Source organism: Lolium perenne, chromosome 5, assembly GCF_019359855.2.
Source record: "Lolium perenne isolate Kyuss_39 chromosome 5, Kyuss_2.0, whole genome shotgun sequence".
Classification (NCBI taxonomy): Eukaryota; Viridiplantae; Streptophyta; class Magnoliopsida; order Poales; family Poaceae; genus Lolium; species Lolium perenne.
The window spans coordinates 150,091,042-150,114,533 of record NC_067248.2 but is presented as its reverse complement, the minus strand read 5'-3'; the positions used below and the strand labels follow the sequence as shown (position 1 = coordinate 150,114,533).

The 23,492-nt window shown below is 40.8% G+C and overlaps 1 protein-coding gene across 2 annotated transcripts; it reads left to right on the top strand.

Moving 5' to 3' along the window:
* The first annotated feature begins 6,894 nt into the window (after window positions 1–6,894).
* LOC127300233 (uncharacterized) lies at window positions 6,895–13,890 on the top strand. 2 transcript variants are annotated; one of them, XR_007850993.2, is made up of 12 exons: window positions 6,895–7,074; window positions 7,205–7,378; window positions 8,156–8,284; window positions 8,827–8,966; window positions 9,388–9,489; window positions 9,624–9,752; window positions 10,953–11,102; window positions 11,638–11,739; window positions 12,874–13,053; window positions 13,167–13,246; window positions 13,617–13,719; window positions 13,752–13,890. XR_007850993.2 is itself a non-coding variant. In XM_051330320.2 (11 exons), exons 1-11 carry the CDS (start codon window positions 7,002–7,004, stop codon window positions 13,648–13,650), a joined length of 1,293 nt encoding a protein of 430 aa, XP_051186280.1. In that variant the 5' UTR covers window positions 6,895–7,001; the 3' UTR covers window positions 13,651–13,890. The 2 variants fall into 2 exon arrangements, 1 of the variants encoding a protein (XP_051186280.1); XM_051330320.2 differs by having other exon boundaries at window positions 13,617–13,890.
* The last annotated feature ends 9,602 nt before the right edge of the window (window positions 13,891–23,492 follow it).

Here is a 23,492-nt window from a genome sequence, read left to right as displayed (position 1 = left end):
AAATCCCCATCTGTGTGGATGAGAGGCTCTACCGTCTATGAAGGATTCTCCGACGTACATCGGGGGTAAAGCCGTATGATCGGGAGATGTCTACATGGGATGTACGGGTGGACAAAAGTGTGGGTTTGCAGGGTCGCGGAGAAGGCAGTGTGGGCTTGGATCTTATTCATGGCCTCACACCAAGGAAGTGTGAACGGGGACGAATTCTTCTGGTTGGTATCAAGGATAAGTTCTCTTATGGGAAAAGTAACGCACCTCTGCAGAGGGTATCAAATTGTGGCTGTCACTCCCTGTTCCGGGAAGGGAACTACGAACGCAGCAGGAAAGGAACACCATGAAGTTCTGGTCAACCTGTGAAGACTGACGGGCATAGTTTTCAGAATAAAATAAACCTTTTGAAGAAATGTTTACGAAAACTTGCATTCGCCTATATATGACTTTCTGGTCTGTGGCTGTAGCTAGTGCATGATACACCTATTTCCTAATATGAACTTGCTGAGTACGCTCGTACTCATTCCCTCCCATTTGAACCCCCTTCTTAGATCAAAGTCACTGAAGGAGAAACTACCGTGGAACTCGAAGACCAAGGAGTCAAGCACAACAAGATGAAGAATCCAAGCAAAGAAGTCAATGAAGTCAACTTTTGCAACAACTAGAGTGGAAACCTAGACTAGTAATAGAAGGGAATCTTTCGTTGAGACATTTTTCATTTCTTCAATTTTCCCAAAACTGTTGTAATAATTTGGATGATTATTTGATTAATTATGATCGATTGTTGTATGTCTTGCATATGAATGGAAAAAGTTGGTGATCACCCAGGGGATCACGTCCTCCCGTCCTCCGCCTCCTGGTGATGCCACGCGTCCCGGTCGTGGCTTTCTCCTGTCCACTTATTCCCTACCGTTTTCTTCTCACATCCCCACTTCTCTTCCTGGTTCCGTCCGAGACAGTGAGTCCACGCAAGAGCTCGCCGCCGCTGAACCAGCGCGACCTCACCGGATCTCCCCCACCTGCGCTGGCCCTTCCCATCTACCTCGCCAGCGTGTCCTCCGCTCCCTGCTGCCGGTGCCTCGGAGCAGCCCTCACTGCCATGGGGATCCGCGCTAGAACCTTCCGCGTGTGCTCCGCCCCTCACTCACTGCCGATGCCTCGCGGTGGAGCTTGCTGCCATGGACCTACCGCGCCGGAATCCTCCGCCACCGCCCTGCCATGGGGGTTCCGCCCCGGAATTGACCCACTGTGGTGACGCTGACGAGGAGGCAACGGTCGTCGATGCTGCAGCAATGGGGAGGCGGCGCACAGCTGTATTGGGGCTGCTGCGAGTGGCGGCCGCCAGTGCTACAAAACAACGGCGGCGGTGCTACCACGGGTTGGTGGTGTTGCTACTAGCAATGGGGACGATGCAACCAAAGCCCAGAGCTGAGGGGTGCTGCACTGCTGCTACCGTCGGTGGCTGCTGCTTGCGTGAGGCAGCTCCTTGTGACGGTAAAGCACACGTCCGTTGGGAACCCCAAGAGGAAGGTATGATGAGTACAGCAGCGAGTTTTCCCTCAGTAAGAAAGCAAGGTTTATCGAACCAGTAGGAGATGAAGGCCACGTGAAGGTTATTGGTGAAGGAGTGTAGTGCGGCGCAACAGCAGTGATTCCGGCGCCAACGTGGAACCTGCACAACACAATCAAACTACTTTGTCCCAACTTAACAGTGAGGTTGTCAATCTCACCGGCTTGCTGAAAACAAATGATTAAACGTATGGTGTGGAGAATTATGTTTGTTTGCAGAAAACAACATAGAACAATGATTGCAGTAGATTGTATTTCAGATGTAAAGAATAGACCGGGGTCCACAGTTCACTAGTGGTGTCTCTCCAATAAGATAAATAGCATGTTGGGTGAACAAATTACAGTTGGGCAATTGACAAATAGAGATGCATATACATATCATGATGACTACTATGAGATTTACTTAGGGAATTACGACAAAGAACATAGACCGCCATCCAGCATGCATCTATGCCTAAAAAGTCCACCTTCAGGTTAGCATCCGCACCCCTTCCAGTATTAAGTTGCAAACAACAGACAATTGCATTAAGTACTGTGCGTAATGTAAACAATACAAGTATCCTTAGACAAAGCATTGATGTTTTATCTCTAGTGGCAACAACACATCCACAACCTTAGGGGTTGCTGTCACTCCCCCAGATTCAATGGAGACATGAACCCACTATCGAGCATAAATACCCCCTCTTGGAGTCACAAGTATCAACTTTGCCAGAGCCTCTACTAGCAACGGAGAGCATGCAAGAACATAAATAACACATATATGATAGATCAATAATCAACTTGACATAGTATTCCATATTCATCGGAGCCCAACAAACACAACATGTAGCATTACAAATAGATGATCCTGATCATGATAGGAAGCTCACAAGATCTAAACATGACAGCACAAGAGGAGAAGACAACCATCTAGCTACTGCTATGGACACGTAGTCCAAGGATGAACTACTCACGCATCAGTCCGGAGGCGGGCATGGTGATGTAGAGCCCTCCGGTGATGATTCCCCTCTCCGGCAGGGTGCCGGAGGCGATCTTCTGAACCCCCCCGAGATGGGGTTGACGGCAGCGGCGTCTCTGGAACTTTTCTCGTATCGTGGCTCTCGGTACTAGGGTTTTCGCGACGGAAGGAATAAATAGGCGAAGGGGCAGAGTCGGGGGACGCCCGAGGGGCCCACCCCATATGGCGGCGCGGCCAGGGGTGGGGCCGCGCCCCCTATGGTGTGGCCGCCTCGCGTCCCCTCTTCGTCTCCTCTTCGGTGTTCTGGAAGGCTCCGTGGAAAATAAGACCATGGGGTTTTGTTTCGTCCAATTCCGAGAATATTTCCTGTGTAGGATTTCTGAAACCAAAAACAGCAGAAAACATGAACTGGCACTGCGGCATCTTGTTAATAGGTTAGTCTCGGAAAATGCATAAAAAGATTATAAAGTATGACTAAAACATGTTGGTATTGTCATAAAACTAGCATGGAACATAAGAAATTATAGATACGTTGGAGACGTATCAAGCATCCCCAAGCTTAGTTCCTACTCGCCCTCGAGTAGGTAAACGATAAAAATAATAATTTCTGAAGTGACATGCTACCAACACAATCTTGATCAATACTATTGTAAAGCATATGAGATGAATGAAGTGATTCAAAGCAATGGTATATAGTTTGCTAACAAAAAGATAATGACTAAACAACTGAATCATATAGCAAAAACTTTTCATGAATAGTACTTTCAAGACAAGTATCAAAAAGACTTGCATAAGAGTTAACTCATAAAGCAATAGATTCTTAATAAAAGTTTTGAAGCAACACAAAGGAAGATTTAAGTTTCAGCAATTGCTTTCAACTTCAACATGTATATCTCATGGATAATTGTCAACATAAAGCAATATAACAAGTGCAATAAGTAAACATGTAAGAATCAATGCACACAGTTGACACAAGTGTTTGCTTCTAAGATAGAAAGAAGTAGGTAAACTGACTCAACATAAAGTAAAAGAAAGGCCCTTCGCAGAGGGAAGCAGGGATTACTCATGTGCTAGAGCTTTTTATTTTGAAAACATGGAAACAATTGTGTCAGCGGTAGTAATAATTCATATGTGTTATGCATAAAACCTCCTATAAGTTGCAAGCCTCATGCATCGAATACCAATAGTGCCCGCACCTTGTCCTAATTAGCTCGGATTTCCATGGATTATCATTGCATTACATATGTTTCAACCAAGTGTCACAAAGGGGTACCTCTATGCCACCTGTACAAAGGTCCAAGGAGATAAATCGCATTTGATTTCTCGATTTTGATAGATCTCAACTTGAGGACATCCATACCGGGACAACATAGAAAACAGATAATGGACTCCTCTTTTTAATGCTTTAAGCATTCAACAACAAATAATATTCTCATAAGAGATTCTGAGGATTAATGTCCAAGCTGAAACTTCCACCATGATACATGGCTTTGGTTGGCGGCCCAATGTTCTTCTCTAACAATATGCATACTCAAACCATTCAACTCATGGCAAATCTCCCTTACTTCAGACAAGACGAACATGCATAACAACTCACATGATATTCAACAAAGGTGTGACAGGTTGATGGCGTCCCCTGAAACATGGTTACCGCTCAACAAGCAACTTATAAGAACTAAGATACATAAACAACATATTCATTACCACAATAGTTTTTTAGGCTACTTTTCCATGAGCTATGTATTGCAAAAACAAGGAATGAAATTTTAAAGGTAGCACGCAAGCAATTTACTTTGGAATGGCAGAAAAATACCACATATAGGTAGTTATGGTGGACACAAATGGCATAGGTTTTGGCTCAAGGTTTTTGGATGCACGAGAAACATTTCCTCTCAGTACAAGGCTTTGGCTAGCAAGGTTGTTTGAAGCAAACACAAGTATGAACCGGTACAACAAAAACTTACACAAGAACATATTGCAAGCATTATAAGACTCTACACTGTCTTCCTTGTTGTTCAAACACTTTTACCAGAAAATATCTAGACCTTAGAGAGACCAATCATGCAAACCAAATTTCAACAAGCTCTACGGTAGTTCTCCACTAATAGATTTAAACTACATGATGCAAGAGCTTAAATATGATCTACTTGAGAACTCAAAACAATTGCCAAGTATCAAATTATTCAAGATAATATGAGGCATTTTCTGTTTCCAACCAAATAACAACAAGTACAAGTGCTGCGGCTTTCAGCTTTCGCCATGAATATTAAAATAAGATGAAGAACACAAGTGTTCAAATGAAAAAGCGGAGCGTGTCTCTCTCCAACACAAGGATTGCTGGGATCCGAATTTATTCAAACATAAATAAAAATAAAAATAAACAGACGCTCCAAGTAAAGCACATAAGATGTGACGGAATAAAAATATAGTTTCACTAGAGGTGACCTGATAAGTTGTTAATGAAGAAGGGGATGCCTTGGGCATCCCCAAGCTTAGACGCTTGAGTCTTCTTGAAATATGCAGGGATGAACCACGGGGGCATCCCCAAGCTTAGACTTTTCACTCTTCTTGATCATATCATATCATCCTCCTCTCTTGATCCTTGAAAACTTCCTCCACATCAAACTCAAAGCAATCTTATTAGAGGGTTAGTGCATAATCAAAAATTCACATGTTCAGCAACGACACAATCATTACCAACACTTCTGGACATTACCCAAGTCTACTGAAAGTTAATGGAGCAAAGAAATCCACTCAACACAGTAAAAGAGGCAATGCGAAATAAAAGGCAGAATCTGTCAAAACAGAACAGTCCGTAAAGACGAATTTTTTCTAGGCACTTAACTTGCTCAGATCAGAAAACTCAAAACTAATGAAAGTTGCGTACATATCTGATGATCACGCATGAATTGTTTCAGGATTTTACGAGTTTTCTACAGAGAGAACAACGCAAATTCGTGACAGCTAAAAATCTGTTTCTGCGCAGAAATCCAAATCTAGTATCAACTTCCTATTAGAGAGTTACTTGGCACAACAATGCAATAAAATAAAGATACAAAGGTATTGCTACAGTAGTAACAAGCACCTTGACTCAAATATAAAACAAAATTGCAGAAATAAAATAATGGGTTGTCTCCAATAAACGTTTTTCTTTATAGCCATTAAGATGGGCTCAGTAATTTTAATGATGCTCTCGCAAGAGATAAGAGTTGAAGCAAAAGAGAGCATCAAAAGCAAATAAGAAACACTTTTAAGTCTAACTTACTTCCTATGAAAAGGAATCTTGTAAATAAACAAGTCATGTAAGCATAATGCAATAAGCATAGGAAAACAAGACAAACACAACTTCAAGATTTTAAGCAAAAAGAGAGGTGTTTTAGTAACATGGAAATCCCTACAACCATATTGTCCTCTCTCATAAAATTTTTCAGTAGCATCATGAACAAACTCAACAATATAACTATCACATGAAACATTCTTATCATGAGCTACATGCATAAAATTATTACTCTCCACATAAGCATAGTCATTACTATTAATTGTAGTGGGAGCAAATACAATAAGATAGCTATCATTATTATTCTCATCACCATAATCATCATATATAGGAGGCATATTGTAATCATAATTAATTTTCTCCTCAATAGTAGGTGGACTAAAAATATGATAGTCATCATTGTAATCATCATATATAGGAGGTAAAGTATCATCAAAGTAAATTTTCTCCTCCATGCTTGGGGGACTAATAATATCATGCTCCTCAAACCAGCTTCCCAAGCTTAGAATTTTCCATAGCATTAGCAATAATGATGTTCAAAGCATTCATACTAATAACATTGCCATTAGCATGCATATAAAGTTTCATAGGTTTTTTAATTTTCTCTTCAAACACCTCATGTCCTAACTCAAGATAAATACTATAAAGATCTTTAATTTTTTGTTGTTTTCCATCAAGCCTAATTAGTGAAGTCACACAATTTAGTGTTCTCAGGAGTATTCATTTTAACAGTAATAAAAATAAACTAAGAAAAACCGAATTAAATAAAGTACATGACTTGTACACGTGTTTTAGTGTGGAAAGGACACGTGTCAAGCAGCCCACCTGGGGGATTGGAGATTTTGATCCCCGGGGGACGCTCAACGTTCCCCATATGAATTCTATGAAAACACCCTGCCTTTACGGGTTTGGAAGCCGCTGATGTTTATAGTTTTGGTTTACAGGCTCTGTTCTATGCCAACTATTTTTCGATCCGTAAATACAAGTTCGGTAAACTGAATTCTGGATTTTCAGATGTGGTAGAGCACCGCAACCAGTTACGGCGCGCAGCGTGCCGACCATCGTTCCCACCGTCTCGGCAATCTGCTACTACCAGTCTCGCCACTTCCATCGGTCTCCACTACTTCCTTTTTCTCAGGTTCATCGGTCTCGACTCGACGGTTCGCCTTCCTCCGCCCCAACCAGCTATCGGATCCGCCGCCCGCCATGGAGAAGCAGCAGTCGCCGGAGGAGCTGCTCCTCCAGGCCGCCTTCGACGGCAACATCCGCCTCTTCAGAAGTAACCCGACCAAGCTCGTCTCGTCTCTGCTCTTAATCTTAATTAGGGTTTCATGATCCTTCCTAATTAGCCGCGTAACTCAAGTGCTTAGTACTACTTGACTATGCTAATAAAGGGCGTGTGTGCCCAGAGATGGCGCGGAGGCTGGACTCGGGGCAAGGCGCGGCGGCCGCCGTGGCGCCGGCGGCTGACCGCGGCAGCGGAAACCGCGCGCTGCACCTGGCCGCCATGGAGGGGAAGATGGACGTCTGCAGGTACCTCGTGGAGGAACTCCGCCTTGACGTCAACCAATCCAACGACAGAGGTTAGTTAGGTTTCGCTCCGCTTCAGTTTCGCTCCGTTTCAGTTTCGCATCTATTGTTCGGGGTTTTTCTTTCGTTTTTTTGGGATGTACTCACTAGTATTGTTCGGGTTGGAGACCATGTTGGATTTTCGTGCTCTATTTTGCTTCCTATAAATACGTAGAAGAATACAAGAACGAGTAATTTATTTATCTCCCCGATACAGCAGTACAATGACCCGAATTTCCAATTGAATTTGACTGAAATCCGACAAATAATCAAGAAATTTCGAGTAAAGTTTGGATTAACTGGTTTGGCCCAAGGTAGCTATATATCTTTGTAACTACTGACATGTCCGAAATTTCTGATTTATTTCTGTAAGATTTCAATGCAAGTGATGAAACTGTCCACATCTAGCTAGTATTGTTACTACTAACATTTCAAACTTAGGCTTGATATATGTATCATACGCTAGCTGTATGAGTTAATATGTAAGATATAAGTTGAGGTGAAAACAATATATGTTCATGGGATGGGGCATGTTATATCAGCATGTCCTGGTTTCCTTACTGTATTCTAGGTGCCCATTGTTCCCGTATCATTATTTTGTGCCTTGTATGCCATCTTAATTATTTTGAACGCGAAACATATAGGGCACTGCATTCATTTGACTAATGAAGTTCCGATTTCATATATAGCTCTGTTAATGATAACTAATACGTGCCTCGTTCATGAAGAACACTTGCTTGTTGAAGGCAGGTTTGAATTTGTTGAGTTCTTGATCTTGTTTTTTCTGTCAGGTGAAACTCCACTGTTCCTTTCTGCATATTTTGGGAGAGCTGAGGCTGCAAGATATCTTCTTGCTCATGGTGCTGATCCAAAGTTAGGTGGTAACACTGGCTCGCCTCTCCACGCTGCTGCAGTGAAAGGTCTCTCTCTCTTTCCCTCCCCCACAAGCACTTAAATAATATATAACTTGAAACAATATTTTCAGTAATACTTCAGTTCATATGAAATCGCTTAGGTTCTGTTAGCAATCCATGTCATTAGATACACATTGCAGGAGACTCGGGATTGAGATTGAGAGATCTGGAGGGTTCGAGGGGAAATCTGTGGGTTCGGGAGATGCTGTTGACTTCTTCGCTGCTTTTAACCTCCCATTTGATTTTCCTTTACTACTCTCTCTTCCCTGGGATTGCTTGGGCCACGACTCAGGGCAGTGGCCAGTCAGTTTCCCAATCTTGTGGAAACAACGGCCGTTAAGTTATTATTATCTTTAGTTTTCTTTTAAATCGTTGGATAGCTATCCTGAGCATTGTCAAAAATTTAACTCTTATTTGAATTTAAAATGGTATAGCTGGCAGTTCTTGTAAAACATATGCTGAGATATGTTTAGGCATCATGTGTGAAAGACACCTTAAATGTTTGGAATATTATTGTCTTACTGTTTTCCTAATAATATATTTACCAGGACAAAACGAAATAGTAGAATTGCTGCTTTCAAGAGGAATTGACGTGGATCTACCTTCCCCCCTTGGGAACCCATTGCATGTGGCTGCTACCCATGGTCAAGATGCTACGATGAAGATTTTGTTGGAGCACCAAGCAGATGTAAGACGTCAGTTTGTCTATACACACTGTTGGATGTTCAAAAGAAAATTGGGTTTGTTAAGGCCCTTATATCAATGCATCTCCCATTTGAGTCTATCATGCACCACAATGTAAATATTCCTCCGGTAAATGAAGAGTTGACTCTGGTACAAAGCAACACATATATACAAGGTTGATAATAACTACTCCCTCCGATCAATAGTAAGTGTCATTGCTTTAGTACAACTAAATCAGTGACACTTACTATGGATTGGAGAGTGTAGTTCTTTCGAAACAAAACACTCACTTCCCAAGTTTAGCTAATATTATGTCTAATTTCTACGTGAACATCCAGTACATAATTTATATATATAACTCAAAAGTAGGTAGTTTTTACTGTTCTTTTTTAAGTATACTAAATTGATTCATTCACTTTCTGCAGCCAAATAAGGTATTCAACCTTGATGACACCCCTTTGAATATGGCTATAAGGCCCATACCAACTGCATCATCAAAAGTCAAATGTGTGAAGCTACTTATTAAGGTTAGTAACCTCCTTCATGGATCATCCTCAGGTATATCCTGCAGGTCAATTTGATTTTTATCGTGTGTACATTTTCTTTTGGATGACATCTCAAGCACTAACACAGATGATCAATTTATAATTAATTTACTCAGGCTGGCGCTGATGTGAATTTCATTGACTCGGATGGTGCTAGTTACGTGATGTTAGCAGCACATTGCAGCTTAGCTGAGACGGTGAAATGTTTACTAGAAGCTGGTGCTAACCCGAATATTCCAGATGGAGTGAGTTTACAATTTTCCAGTTTTACTGCTGTCATGATCTACTTTCCATGCAAACTTTCTATGGGCCATGTTAAATCGTAGACTATAAGATATTAGAATAAGCTGATCATCCTCACTTGTTCTTTTGACCAAGATAAAAGAGGATCCAACCTGTCTAGACTTACGAAAAACCATGAACTAAATATGCTGGCCACTTCATACCCTAGATCTGTGAACCACCTCAAGTTTGACTAGCCCATTCGAGGACCACACCCTTCTGCATTGTCTTGATCTCTTCCCCTCTGTCTAAATATTTCACATTTGGAATTAAAGTTTGACAGATTGCCCTGCTGCTTTCTCTGAAAAAACGAGCCCTTCCTAATTCACTAATTTGTAGGAAGATAGTAGAGTTTTGGATTTCAAAGTAGTTTAAGAAGATATGTCTAAAGCAGATGGTGATTGATACAACAATTCTTGCTTGTAAGTTTCAGTATGAGTACTGTGCCAAACATAAAGCTTGTGACTGGTAGTAAAACTTTGATTTATCATTTGAGATAGAGTTGAATCGTCAACCACTTCTCAAGGGATCTTCTTATGGAGTTTTGGTAGTGATCTATTACCGCCTCCTAGGCTGTATGCATCCACGATGCAAGCCAGTGGTTAATAAAAGCTTCCACTCTCTGAAAAATCTATAACTGTCTCCAAATCAGTATAAGTCATTCGCTACTGCAGTTCTTTCAGATGTTAGAATGATACAAATGTATGCCTATTTTTTGACTTTGTTTATAACAGAAAATCTGTGTATTATCACTTATAACCATTATGGGTTTCAACCCCTTTGCACTAGTGAATTGCAGAACCCGTCACATGTTTGCATGTCGTCTACTGAACTATGATTTGAGAAATACTTCTGTCTTCATAGCTCGGTCGAGCAAACTCAAGACGCTCTTTCTCAAAGATATATTTTTCTATTTTCATTCATACATATGTTTTATTTTAGAAAAACATGCAATGAAATAAACATAAGTTTCTAAGTTTTTTGTTATTTGCTAGAGAAATTAACATAATATTTATTTGACTCTATGTGAATTCCATTTAGTTATCTGTTTGAAATGTCTTAAAGTTTGAATCCAATTGACATAGAGATTCTTTGCAACTACACTTGATATTTATATTAATGATGACTAACTGTGGAGTCAATACTTTCCTCTACTCTTACAGTTTGGTATAACTCCAATTGAAGTTGCGGCTTTTCAAGGCAGTAGAGAAACTGTTGAAATGTTATTTCCTGTAACTTCTCCCATTCCAACGATGCCCAATTGGAGTGTTGATGGAATCATTTCTCATGTGAAAACTTACGGTTTGAAGCAGGTATGTTTTCCTTCTGTGCTCAGTTGCAGTTCCACAGTACCTTTTTGTTTCACTACATTTGTCACTAGCGCACCATGCACGAAATCAGACAACACCTAAATCTAAGAATACTTCATGAGAAATGACCACCCTTGCTCCTACTAAATGACTTGTAAGTATGCAACCACTTAACTTCTTTGAAAGCATTAAATTAGGGGTAGACAGTGGGAATTGCATCTAGTATAAACTTGATATTTTCAGTGGACATATATTTGAAGCAGAGATTTCTGAGGCATGTGGCAGTTATAGCAAAACACAAGGTGCATTATATATTGTTATTAGTCTCCCGATAGGCCAATCTGTCTCCCGATAGGCCAATCTTCTTTCGTGCTAACTCTGGTTTGCTAATGATATTGGTGTTTACTGAAAGTAGTATGCACAAGCACCCCTAGAATTAAGAATATGATGACGTGGACGCGTCATTGTTAGTGCTTAAATGCAGATTGTCAGTGTTAGTTTGACATATTTGTTTTGATGTGATTTTTTTCGTGGTCAGGACAAGCATCTGTGTCAGAAGAAAAGAGCTGAACTGAAATTAAAAGCTGCTGAGGCATTTAAGAGAGAGGAATATATGATAGCGGGAGAGCTATATACTACTGTAAGCCACTCTGTCAAATCTTGATTTTTTCAAAGCTGTTTTGCAATTTAAACAAAAGAATCTGACAATTACTCAACCTGCTTGAAGGCTGTTTGAATTTTAGACAAAGAAAATTATGAGGAATTCAACATTATAGCTCTGTTGACACCTCACAGAGTTGATTTTAATTGCTAAAAAACAATAATGTTACTCAAATAATTGAATTGACAAGATCTGAGAATGTTGCCTTAAGTAATTCTGTAGGTAGATATATCATATGCATGATGCTCTTATGACATTAATTTTCCTTTTAAAACTGTGTTCTATGGTACTTCTTTTAGCAAATTTACGCAAATCAGAAAATTCCAGGATTTAGAGGCACTCCAGTGAATATGGTTTTTTTTTTCTGAATGTGTTGGTTAACATTTCTTACAAGAGCCGCTGCCATAAAAAGATTTGCCCAGATATCCCATGATGCCATGGCGAGTACAAGAGGGGCTACTTGGACAGTACTCTGTAATCCTTGTAGGGACCCTGGTTCCAGCCCATAAAACTTTGACTGCTTCCATTAACCAACACGGATGTCTTGCATACACAACCTAGCCACCATCCTGCCTCTTAGAGCATATAGAGTTCAGTTACTTCGATGAGTTTGTGAGAGTGTCTATGTGGAAAGCGTGTGTTTTTGGCCACATCATATGCAGGTGCTTGCAAAGTCTTTTAAGTGTTCTTTTCTTGTAAGTAGGTAGCATGAATGAGCAGTGTTTGAGCAGCTGTATAGCTTGGCTGCCATTTGAGGTGATAACTTCTATACAGGTGCTTAATGAGATGGGAACACTCTTTAATGACAGTACCTTACATCGCACTAGCACTTAGTAATAATAAGCTATTGCAGCAATCTGTGTTGAAGGTGCTGACCTAACACACTGATGATATACACCAGTTTATGTTCTGAAATGTATCAGCTTGTCCAATTACCTTTCCTGGTTCTATGTGGATGGAAATCTTCTTGTGAATGATTTAATTAATTAGGTCTGTCCATTATATATTTCATATGTATAGTTTCACAGCCCGGGACCATCCTGTTTTAGCTATTGTTCATGTAGAACTCTTCTTTAATATTGCTAAAAGCGTCATCTGCTTGTTGTACTGCAGGCACTGAATCTTGACCCTTGTTCAGATGATAATGCAACCCTGCTAGCCAATAGGAGTCTCTGCATGTTGCGCATGGGAAGTGGAAATATGGCTCTCAAGGATGCTAGTGTGTGCAGAATGTTGCGACCCAATTGGCCAAAAGCCTACTACCGACAAGGCGCTGCTTTTATGTGTCTGAAGGTAACAAAATAACATAGTAACTTGTGTTCACTCTACTTATCATGCGTAAGATCATGGAGTCTCTGCTTTTATGTGTATGATCATGGAGTTTATCATGTCCTATCTATTTACAGGACTATGAAAAAGCATGTGACGCTTTCGCAGATGGCCTAAAGCTGAACCCTAACGATGTTGAAATTGAGAAGGCTTTAAGGTAAATTTTCCATGTTTTATGGTACGAAAAGTCTCGTTGAGTCCCTTGCCTGTAGGTCCAGTACAAGAATTATTTATTATATATGGAATTGTTAATTTTCTTAATTAATGGATTAGGGCAAAGTTGTTGCCCCTGGTTTTTAAAAATGTGTTATTTGTGAAGTTCTTCTGGAGTGCATGTGATTGTTTTCTTCTCTTACATTTGATCGTACGTGAAGGTTGATCTGTCTAGATGAATATCATGTGTGTTTGGTCATTTATTGCGTGTTGAGATTTTAGTCACAGTGATAGCTCGTTCCAAAAATTTATGGGAAAAATCAGGATATGAACATAGTTATGTAATTTCTCCCTTACCTTTTTTTTTTTCACAGGGAAGCCTTTGAGGCGATGAAGGTTTCTCGTTGAGGTGAAAAGAAACCTTGACTCGGCGTATACCCTTCGAATCATACCTGAAGAAGTTGTGGTTCACTTTTGTTGCCAGCTCCAGGATATCCTAGTTACCTTCTAATATTAAGCTGCCGCAAGAATGCAAATATCTTGTGTTTTTTCTAGACTTTTGGTTGCACCCATGTAAAATATTCCTGAATGCGCTAAAACATAGATTTACTTAAATGGCAAAAAAGTGTTTCTGATTGAGTTAAAATATTACTGAATGCGCTAAAACATTATTATAGATTTACTTAATACGTACAATCAGCTTCTGTTATTTCGCATGTTTATTGTACGCAGCTTTGAGGGCCCACTTTCACTTGCTATGACCAGATGTACTGGCACGACTCGCACGAGCATATGGTAATGACACATACATGCAACCCAAATGGGCATGTAGGTCCAGTACATACATGCTACAAACCCAATACTTTCCTCAAGATGGGTGGCAGATTTATATCGTCCCCATCTCGTATGCCAACAAACATTCCTTACTACTCCGCCTAATGTGTGCCAAACAATCGGCTATTTGTTATTTGGAGTTACATCGCTTAATTTCAAGGTGTCTTTCGTCGAGCGGCCCTTTGACGAAAAATTAATTTATGTATACATGTTTCGTTCAGCCATCTTGCGGCCGGAGGGCCTCATCGAATAGCACCCCTTCCCACACCGGTAGCACATAGTTAGATGAGGGGTTGCTCCGTGTATACAACGCAGCCATCGGGGCCTCGATTTCCGCCGCCTCTGTGTTGTAAGGTCACGGATGAGAGAGAGGGGGATAGATCCGCGATGGTAGAGAAGGGGACTTGGGTGTGGTGTGGGGGCGCGGTGCCACGGTCACAGGGCATGAGGGGATTTGGGTGTGGAGGCCTGGATGGGGCGATGGAGACGGGATAGCCGAGTGCTTGTGATTTTGAGGGTTGGAGGTGGAACCTAGAGCGCACCGAAGAAGGGAGGATAAGAGAGACACATAACATGGGTGAGGCTCAGGGCTAATTTTCTTGCGCCACAAGAAGGTATGTGGCAGTCGATCGAAGCGAAGGATAGTACGCGTTCCTCCGGTTGTTGTATTGTACTGTTTTCCTCTTTTTTTATCAACCGATCGGGTTGTGCTCGTGAGAGAAAAATATGTGAGAAAGCAATCCGCTGGTCCATCCACCGCAGGAATTCGCTTCCGATGCGAAAGCAATGTTTCATATTTGTGAGCATACGGAGAACCAACACGTGATTGGATGGTTAGCAAGGTAGTGACACTCCAGCCTACCAGAGTTTAAACCCCAGGTTTGACACTTTGATGTCTTATAAAAAACAAAATATTCTTTCAGTGGTGACTTCGTCAATCTAAAGACCCGCGACCCGCCGGATCAGCTTTTTTAGACAAGGCCTCTCGAAGGTGTCCATAGGGATAGAATATGCGTGTGCGTTTATAGGGGTAATGTATGTACATTTTTGTGAGTGGGTGTTTAGCAAAAAAAATGGGAAGCATATGCGCACAAATGCCGTCGATTTTTAAAATATTTGAAAATTACATTTCTATGTTTCAAAAAAATAATTAAATTTATTTCATGAATACATATACATGTCCAGAATACTCGTGTAAAGTTTTGGCGGAAATTGCATTGAATTTTGAGCTAGATAAAAAAACATATTTATGGCTAGATATAGGGGCATATATTTGTCAGAAATTAGTCATTTTTTGTATTGCTTGATACGTCTCAAACGTATCTATAATTTCTTATGTTCCATGCTAGTTATATGACAATACTCACATGTTTTATATACACTTTATATCATTTTTATGCATTTTCCGGCACTAACCTATTAACAAGATGCCGAAGCGCCAGTTCCTGTTTTCTGCTGTTTTTGGTTTCAGAAATCCTACACAGGAAATATTCTCGGAATTGGACGAAACAAAAGCCCACGGTCTTATTTTGCATGGAGCCTTCCAGAAGTCCGAAGAGGAGACGAAGAGGGGCGACGAGGCGGCCACACCCTAGGGGGGCGCGGCCCCACCCTTGGGCGCGCCGCCCTATGGGGTGGGCCCCTCGGGCGCCTCCCGACTCTGCCCCTTCGCCTATAAATTCTCTCCGTCGTGAAAACCCTATCACCGAGAGCCACGATACGAGAAAAGTTCCAGAGACGCCGCCACCGCCAATCCCATCTCGGGGGATTCAGGAGATCGCCTCCGGCACCCTGCCGGAGAGGGGAATCATCACCGGAGGACTCTACATCATCATGCCCGCCTCCGGATTGATGCGTGAGTAGTTCATCCTTGGACTATGGGTCCATAACAGTAGCTAGATGGTTGTCTTGTCCTCTTGTGCTATCATGTTTAGATCTTGTGAGCTGCCTATCATGATCAAGATCGTCTATTTGTAATGCTACATGTTGTGTTTGTTGGGATCCGATGAATATGGAATACTATGTCAAGTTGATTATTGATCTATCATATATGTGTTGTTTATGATCTTGCATGCTCTCCGTTGCTAGTAGAGGCTCTAGCCAAGTTGATACTTGTAACTCCAAGAGGGAGTATTTATGCTAGATAGTGGGTTCATGCCTCCATTGAATCTGGGACAGTGACAGAAAGTTCTAAGGTTATGGATGTGCTGTTGCCACTAGGGATAAAACATCGATGCTTTGTCTAAGGATATTTGTGTTGATTACATTACGCACAGTACTTAATGCAATTGTCTGTTGTTTGCAACTTAATATTGGAAGGGGTGCGGATGCTAACCCGAAGGTGGACTTTTTAGGCATAGGTGCATGCTGGATAGCGGTCTATGTTCTTTGTCGTAATACCCTAAGTAAATCTCATAGTAGTCATCATGATATGTGTATGAATCTCTATTTGTCAATTGCCCAACTGTAATTTGTTCACCCAACATGCTATTTATCTTATTGGAAAGACACCACTAGTGAACTGTGGACCCCGGTCCATTCTTTACATCTGAAATACAATCTACTGCAATCTCTGTTCTCTATTATTTTCTACAAGGAAACATAATTTTCCACACCATACGTTTAATCCTTTGTTTACAGCAAGCCGGTGAGATTGACAACCTCACTGTTAAGTTGGGGCAAAGTATTTTGATTGTGTTGTGCAGGTTCCACGTTGGCGCCGGAATCTCTGGTGTTGCGCCGCACTATACTCCTTCGCCAACAACCTTCACGTGTCCTTCATCTCCTACTGGTTCGATAACCTTGGTTTCTTACTGAGGGAAAACTTGCTGCTGTACGCATCATACCTTCCTCTTGGGGTTCCCAACGGACGTGTGCTTTACCGTCACAAGCAGCTCTTTTTCTGGCGCCGTTGCCGGGGACCTGAAGAAAAGTTACACCACAAAGATTTCTATCTCCCACGTCAACTGCACGCCAGCAGCTCTTTTTCTGGCGCCGTTGCCGGGGAGATCAAGACACGCTGCAAGGGGAGTCTCTCACATCCAATATCTTTACTTTGTTTATTGTATTGCTTTACTTTATTTTCTGTTCTGTTTGCTTTCCTTATATCAAAAAACACAAAAAAAATAGTTACTTGCTTTGCTTTATTTTATTTTCTGTTTTGTTTGCTTTCTTTATATCAAAAACACACAAAAATTAGTTACTTGCATTTACTTTATTAGTTTACCTTTGTTTATTTCATCATGCTTTTTCCTAAGTTTACTCTGAAAGATATATCGGTAGGGCATGGGTCCATCATTGGAAGAGATAATATAGAAGAATTTTTCACTCATGTTAGCACGGTTAAAGATTTTGAAGATAGATCCTTGGTGGAAGTTGTTCATAATTATGAAAGTGCTACTGCCTCTTTAGTGCACATATTGGAAGCTAGATTTGTTAATCTTAATCCTATAATGCAACATATGTTTCTTACACTCTGTGATATGGAAGAAGGAGAAGAGAAAGATTTTGTTTTAGAAACCCTTCTTAGAGAATTTGGAGATGTAGCTAGAGAAGCTAGGAAAGTCTTTATTAAACATAAAATGCTTGGGTGTTTTACCAATTTTGCAAATACCCTAGAAAAGATGGAAAAGGATAGGCTAAAATATACTAATAAAACCAATTATGAGGGGGAGATTAAAATACCAATACCTAATAAACTCATAGAAATGCATGAGGCACTAGAAAAGAACTTTGCTTGGATTGTTCCTGAAAATTTGTTTGAAGAGGATAGTAAGCCTAATAGTAATGAAAGAGGAGTTTCTTACATAGATAAGATACAATGCATAGTTGAGAAAACTCCAAACTCCTCTGTTGATGCTTCTTCTCTTGATAATACTTGATTTTCACTTTCTACGCCTAGCTGAAAGGCATTAAAGAAAAGCACTTCTTGGGAGATAACCCATATTCTTTTTATTTATTTTGCTACTGTTTTGTTGAGTCTTGAAAGTTGTTACTACTGTAGCAACCTCTCCTGATCATATTGTTGTGCCAAGTAAAGTCTTTGATAGTAAAGTTGATACTAGATTTGGATTCCTGCGCAGAAACAGATTTTTACCTGTCACGAATTTGAGTAGATCTCTCTGTAGGAAACTCGTAAAATGCTGAAAAATTTCATGCATTATCCTCAGATATGTACGCAACTTTCATTAAATTTGAGCTTTTTCATCTGAGCCTGTTAAGTGCCTCGAAAAAATTCGTCTTTACGGACTGTTCTATTTTGACAGATTCTGCCTTTTATTTCGCATTGCCTCTTTTACTGTGTTGAGTGGATTTCTTTGTTCCATTAACTTTCAGTAGCTTTGGGTAATGTCCAGAAGTGTTAAGAATGATTGTGTCCTCTCTGAACATGTGGATTTTTGATTATGCACTAACCCTCTAATGAGTTTGTTTTAAGTTTGGTGTGAAGGAAGTTTTCAAGGGTCAAGAGAGGAGGATGATATAATATGATCAAGAAGAGTGAAAAGTCTAAGCTTGGGGATGCCCCCGTGGTTCATCCCTGCATATTTCAAGAAGACTCAAGCATCTAAGCTTGGGGATGCCCAAGGCATCCCCTTCTTCATCGACAACTTATCAGGTCACCTCTAGTGAAACTATATTTTTATTCCGTCACATCTTCTGTGCTTTACTTGGAGCGTCTGTTTGTTTTTATTTTTGTTTTTGTTTGAATAAAATCGGATCCTAGCATTCCTTGTGTTGGAGAAAGACACGCTCTGCTTTTTCATATGAACACTGGTGTTCTTAGCTTTACTTTTAATGTTCATGGCGGAGTTGAAAACCGCTTCGTTGATTGCTATTTGGTTGGAAACAGAAAATGCTTCATGTGGGAAATGGTATATGTCTTGAATAATTTGATACTTGGCAATTGTTTTGAGCTCTCATAGAGCATGTTTAAGCTTTTGCATCATGTAGTTTAAACCTATTAGTGGAGAACTACCGTAGAGCTTGTTGAAATTTGGATTGCATGATTGATCTCTCTACAGTCTAGATATTTTCTGGTAAAAGTGTTTGAGCAACAAGGAGACAGTGTAGAGTCTTATAATGCTTGCAATATACTCTTATGTAAGTTTTGCTGTACCGGTTCATATTTGTGTTGCTTCAAACAACCTTGCTAGCCCAAAGCCTTGTACTGAGAGGAAATGCTTCTCGTCCATCCAAAAACCTTGAGCCAAAACTCATGCCATTTGTGTCCACCATAACTACCTACTATGTGGTATTTCTCTGCCATTCCAAAGTAAATTGCTTGTGTGCTACCTTTAAAATTTCATTCCTTGTCTTTGCACTACATAGCTCATGGGAAAATAGCTTAAAAACTATTGTGGTATTGAATGTGTTGCTTATGTATCTTATTTCTTATAAGTTGCTTGTTGAGCGATAACCATGTTTCTGGGGACGCCATCAACTTTTTACACCTTTGTTGAATATCATGTGAGTTGCTATGCATGTTCGTCTTGTCTGAAGTAAGGGAGATTTATCATGATTAAATGGTTTGAGTATGCATATTGTTAGAGAAGAACATTGGGCCGCCAACTAAAGCCATATATCATGGTGGAAGTTTCAGTTTGGACATTAATCCTCAATCTCTTATGAGAATATTATCTGTTGTTGAATGCTTAAGCATTAAAAAGAGGAGTCCATTATCTGTTTTCTATGTTGTCCCGGTATGGATGTCCTCAAGTTGAGATCTATCAAAACTGAGAAATCAAATGCGATCTATCTCCTTGGACCTTTGTACAGGTGGCATAGAGGTACCCCTTTGTGACACTTGGTTGAAACATATGTAATGCAATGATAATCCATGGAAATCTGAGCTAATTAGGACAAAGGTGCGAGCACTATTGGTATTCGATGCATGAGGCTTGCAACTTATAGGAGGTCTTATGCATAACACATATGAATTATTACTACCGTTGACAAAATTGTTTCCATGTTTTCAAAATAAAAAGCTCTAGCACATGAGTAATCCATGCTTCCCTCTGCGAAGGGCCTTTCTTTTACTTTATGATTGAGTCAGTTTACCTACTTCTTTCTATCTTAGAAGCAAACACTTGTGTCAACTGTGTGCATTGATTCTTTCATGTTTACCTATTGCACTTGTTATATTGCTTTATGTTGACAACTATTCATGAGATATATATGTTACAAGTTGAAAGCAATTGCTGAAACTTAATCATCCTTTGTGTTGCTTCAAAACCTTCTATTAAGAATCTATTGCTTTATGAGTTAAATCTTGTGCAAGACTTATTGATGCTTGTCTTGAAAGTACTATTCATGAAAAGTCTTTGCTATATGATTCAGTTGTTTAGTCATTATCTTTACTATTGCTTCGAATCACTTCATTCACTTCATATGCTTTACAATAGTATTGATCAAGATTATGATAGTAGCATGTCACTTCAGAAATTATCCTTGTTATCGTTTACCTACTCGAGGGCGAGTAGGAACTAAGCTTGGGGATGCTTGATACGTCTCAAACGTATCTATAATTTCTTATGCTCCATGCTAGTTATATGACAATACTCACATGTTTTATATACACTTTACATCATTTTTATGCATTTTCCGGCACTAACCTATTAACAAGATGCCGAAGCGCCAGTTCCTGTTTTCTGCTGTTTTTGGTTTCAGAAATCCTACACAGGAAATATTCTCGGAATTGGACGAAACAAAAGCCCACGGTCTTATTTTGCACGGAGCCTTCCAGAAGTCCGAAGAGGAGACGAAGAGGGGCGACGAGGCGGCCACACCCTAGGGGGGCGCGGCCCCACCCTTGGGCGCGCCGCCCTATGGGGTGGGCCCCTTGGGCGCCTCCCGACTCTGTCCCTTCGCCTATAAATTCTCTCCGTCGCGAAAACCCTATCACCGAGAGCCACGATACGAGAAAAGTTCCAGAGACACCGCCGCCGCCAATCCCATCTCGGGGGATTCAGGAGATCGCCTCCGGCACCCCGTCAGAGAGGGGAATCATCACCGGAGGACTCTACATCATCATGCCCGCCTCCGGATTGATGCGTGAGTAGTTCATCCTTGGACTATGGGTCCATAGCAGTAGCTAGATGGTTGTCTTGTCCTCTTGTGCTATCATGTTTAGATCTTGTGAGCTGCCTATCATGATCAAGATCGTCTATTTGTAATGCTACATGTTGTGTTTGTTGGGATCCGATGAATATGGAATACTATGTCAAGTTGATTATTGATCTATCATATATGTGTTGTTTATGATCTTGCATGCTCTCCGTTGCTAGTAGAGGCTCTGGCCAAGTTGATACTTGTAACTCCAAAAGGGAGTATTTATGCAAGATAGTGGGTTCATGCCTCCATTGAATCTGGGACAGTGACAGAAAGTTCTAAGGTTATGGATGTGCTGTTGCCACTAGGGATAAAACATCGATGCTTTGTCTAAGGATATTTGTGTTGATTACATTACGCACAGTACTTAATGCAATTGTCTGTTGTTTGCAACTTGATACTGGAAGGGGTGCAGATGCTAACCCGAAGGTGGAATTTTTAGGCATAGATGCATGCTGGATAGCGGTCTATGTTCTTTGTCGTAATGCCCTAAGTAAATCTCATAGTAGTCATCATGATATGTGTATGAATCTCTATTTGTCAATTGCCAACTGTAATTTGTTCACCCAACATGCTATTGATCTTATTGGAGAGACACCACTAGTGAACTGTGGACCCCGGTCCATTCTTTACATCTGAAATACAATCTACTGCAATCTCTGTTATCTGTTGTTTTCTACAAGCAAACATAATTTTCCACACCATACGTTTAATCCTTTGTTTACAGCAAGCCGATGATATTGACAACCTCACTGTTAAGTTGGGGCAAAGTATTTTGATTGTGTTGTGCAGGTTCCACGTTGGCGCCGGAATCCCTGGTGTTGCGCCGCACTATACTCCTTCTCCAACAACCTTCACGTGGCCTTCATCTCCTACTGGTTCGATAACCTTGGTTTCTTACTGAGGGAAAACTTGCTGCTGTATGCATCATACCTTCCTCTTGGGGTTCCCAACGGACGTGTGCTTTACCGTCACAAGCAGCTCTTTTTCTGGCGCCGTTGTCGGGGACCTGAAGAAAAGTAACACCACAAAGATTTCTATCTCCCACGTCAACTGCACGCCAGCATTGCTCAAAGTACTGTTGGAGATATGCCCAAGAGGCAATAATAAAAGTGGTTATTATATATCTTTATGTTTATGATAAATGTTTATATACCATGCTATAATTGTGTTAACCGAAACATTGATACATGTGTGTTATGTAAACAAACAAATGAGTCCCTATTAAGCCTCTTAACTAGCTTGTTGATTAATAGATGATTAGTTTCATAATCATGAACATTGGATGTTATTAATGACAAGGTTATATCATTATATGAATGATGTAATGGACACACCCAATTAAGCGTAGCATAAGATCACGTCATTAAGTTATTTGCTATAAGCTTTCGATACATAGTTACCTAGTCCTTATGACCATGAGATCATGTAAATCACTTATACCGGAAAGGTACTTTGATTACATCAAACGTCACTGCGTAAATGGGTGGTTATAAAGGTGGGATTAAGTATCCGGAAAGTATGAGTTGAGGCATATGGATCAACAGTGGGATTTGTCCATCCCGATGATGGATAGATATACTCTGGGCCCTCTCGGTGGAATGTCGTCTAATGTCTTGCAAGCATATGAATAAGTTCATAAGAGACCACATACCACGGTACGAGTAAAGAGTACTTGTCAGGAGACGAGGTTGAACAAGGTATAGAGTGATACCGATGATCAAACCTCGGACAAGTAAAATATCGCGTGACAAAGGGAATTGGTATCGTATGTGAATGGTTCATTCGATCACTAAGTCATCATTGAATATGTGGGAGCCATTATGGATCTCCAGATCCCGCTATTGGTTATTGGTCAGAGTGAGTACTCAACCATGTCCGCATAGTTCGCGAACCGTAGGGTGACACACTTAAAGTTGGATGTTGAAATGGTAGAACTTGAATATGGAATGGAGTTCGAATATTTGTTCGGAGTCCCGGATGAGATCCCGGACATCACGAGGAGTTCCGGAATGGTCCGGAGAATAAGATTCATATATAGGATGTCATTTTATGTGTTTGAAAATGATCCGGTGCATTTATGGAAGGTTCTAGAAGGTTCTAGAAAAGTCCGGAAGAAATCACTTTGGAAGGCGGAGTCCCGAAGGGACTCCACCACCCATGGCCGGCCAACCCTAGAGGGGTGGAGTCCCAAGTGAACTCCACCATAGGGGCCGGCCACCCCCCCACATGGAAGGGTGGGAATCCCACTTGGGTGGGAGTCCCACCTTGAGTAGGTTTCCCTACAACATGGAAGGTTTTGGGTTCGG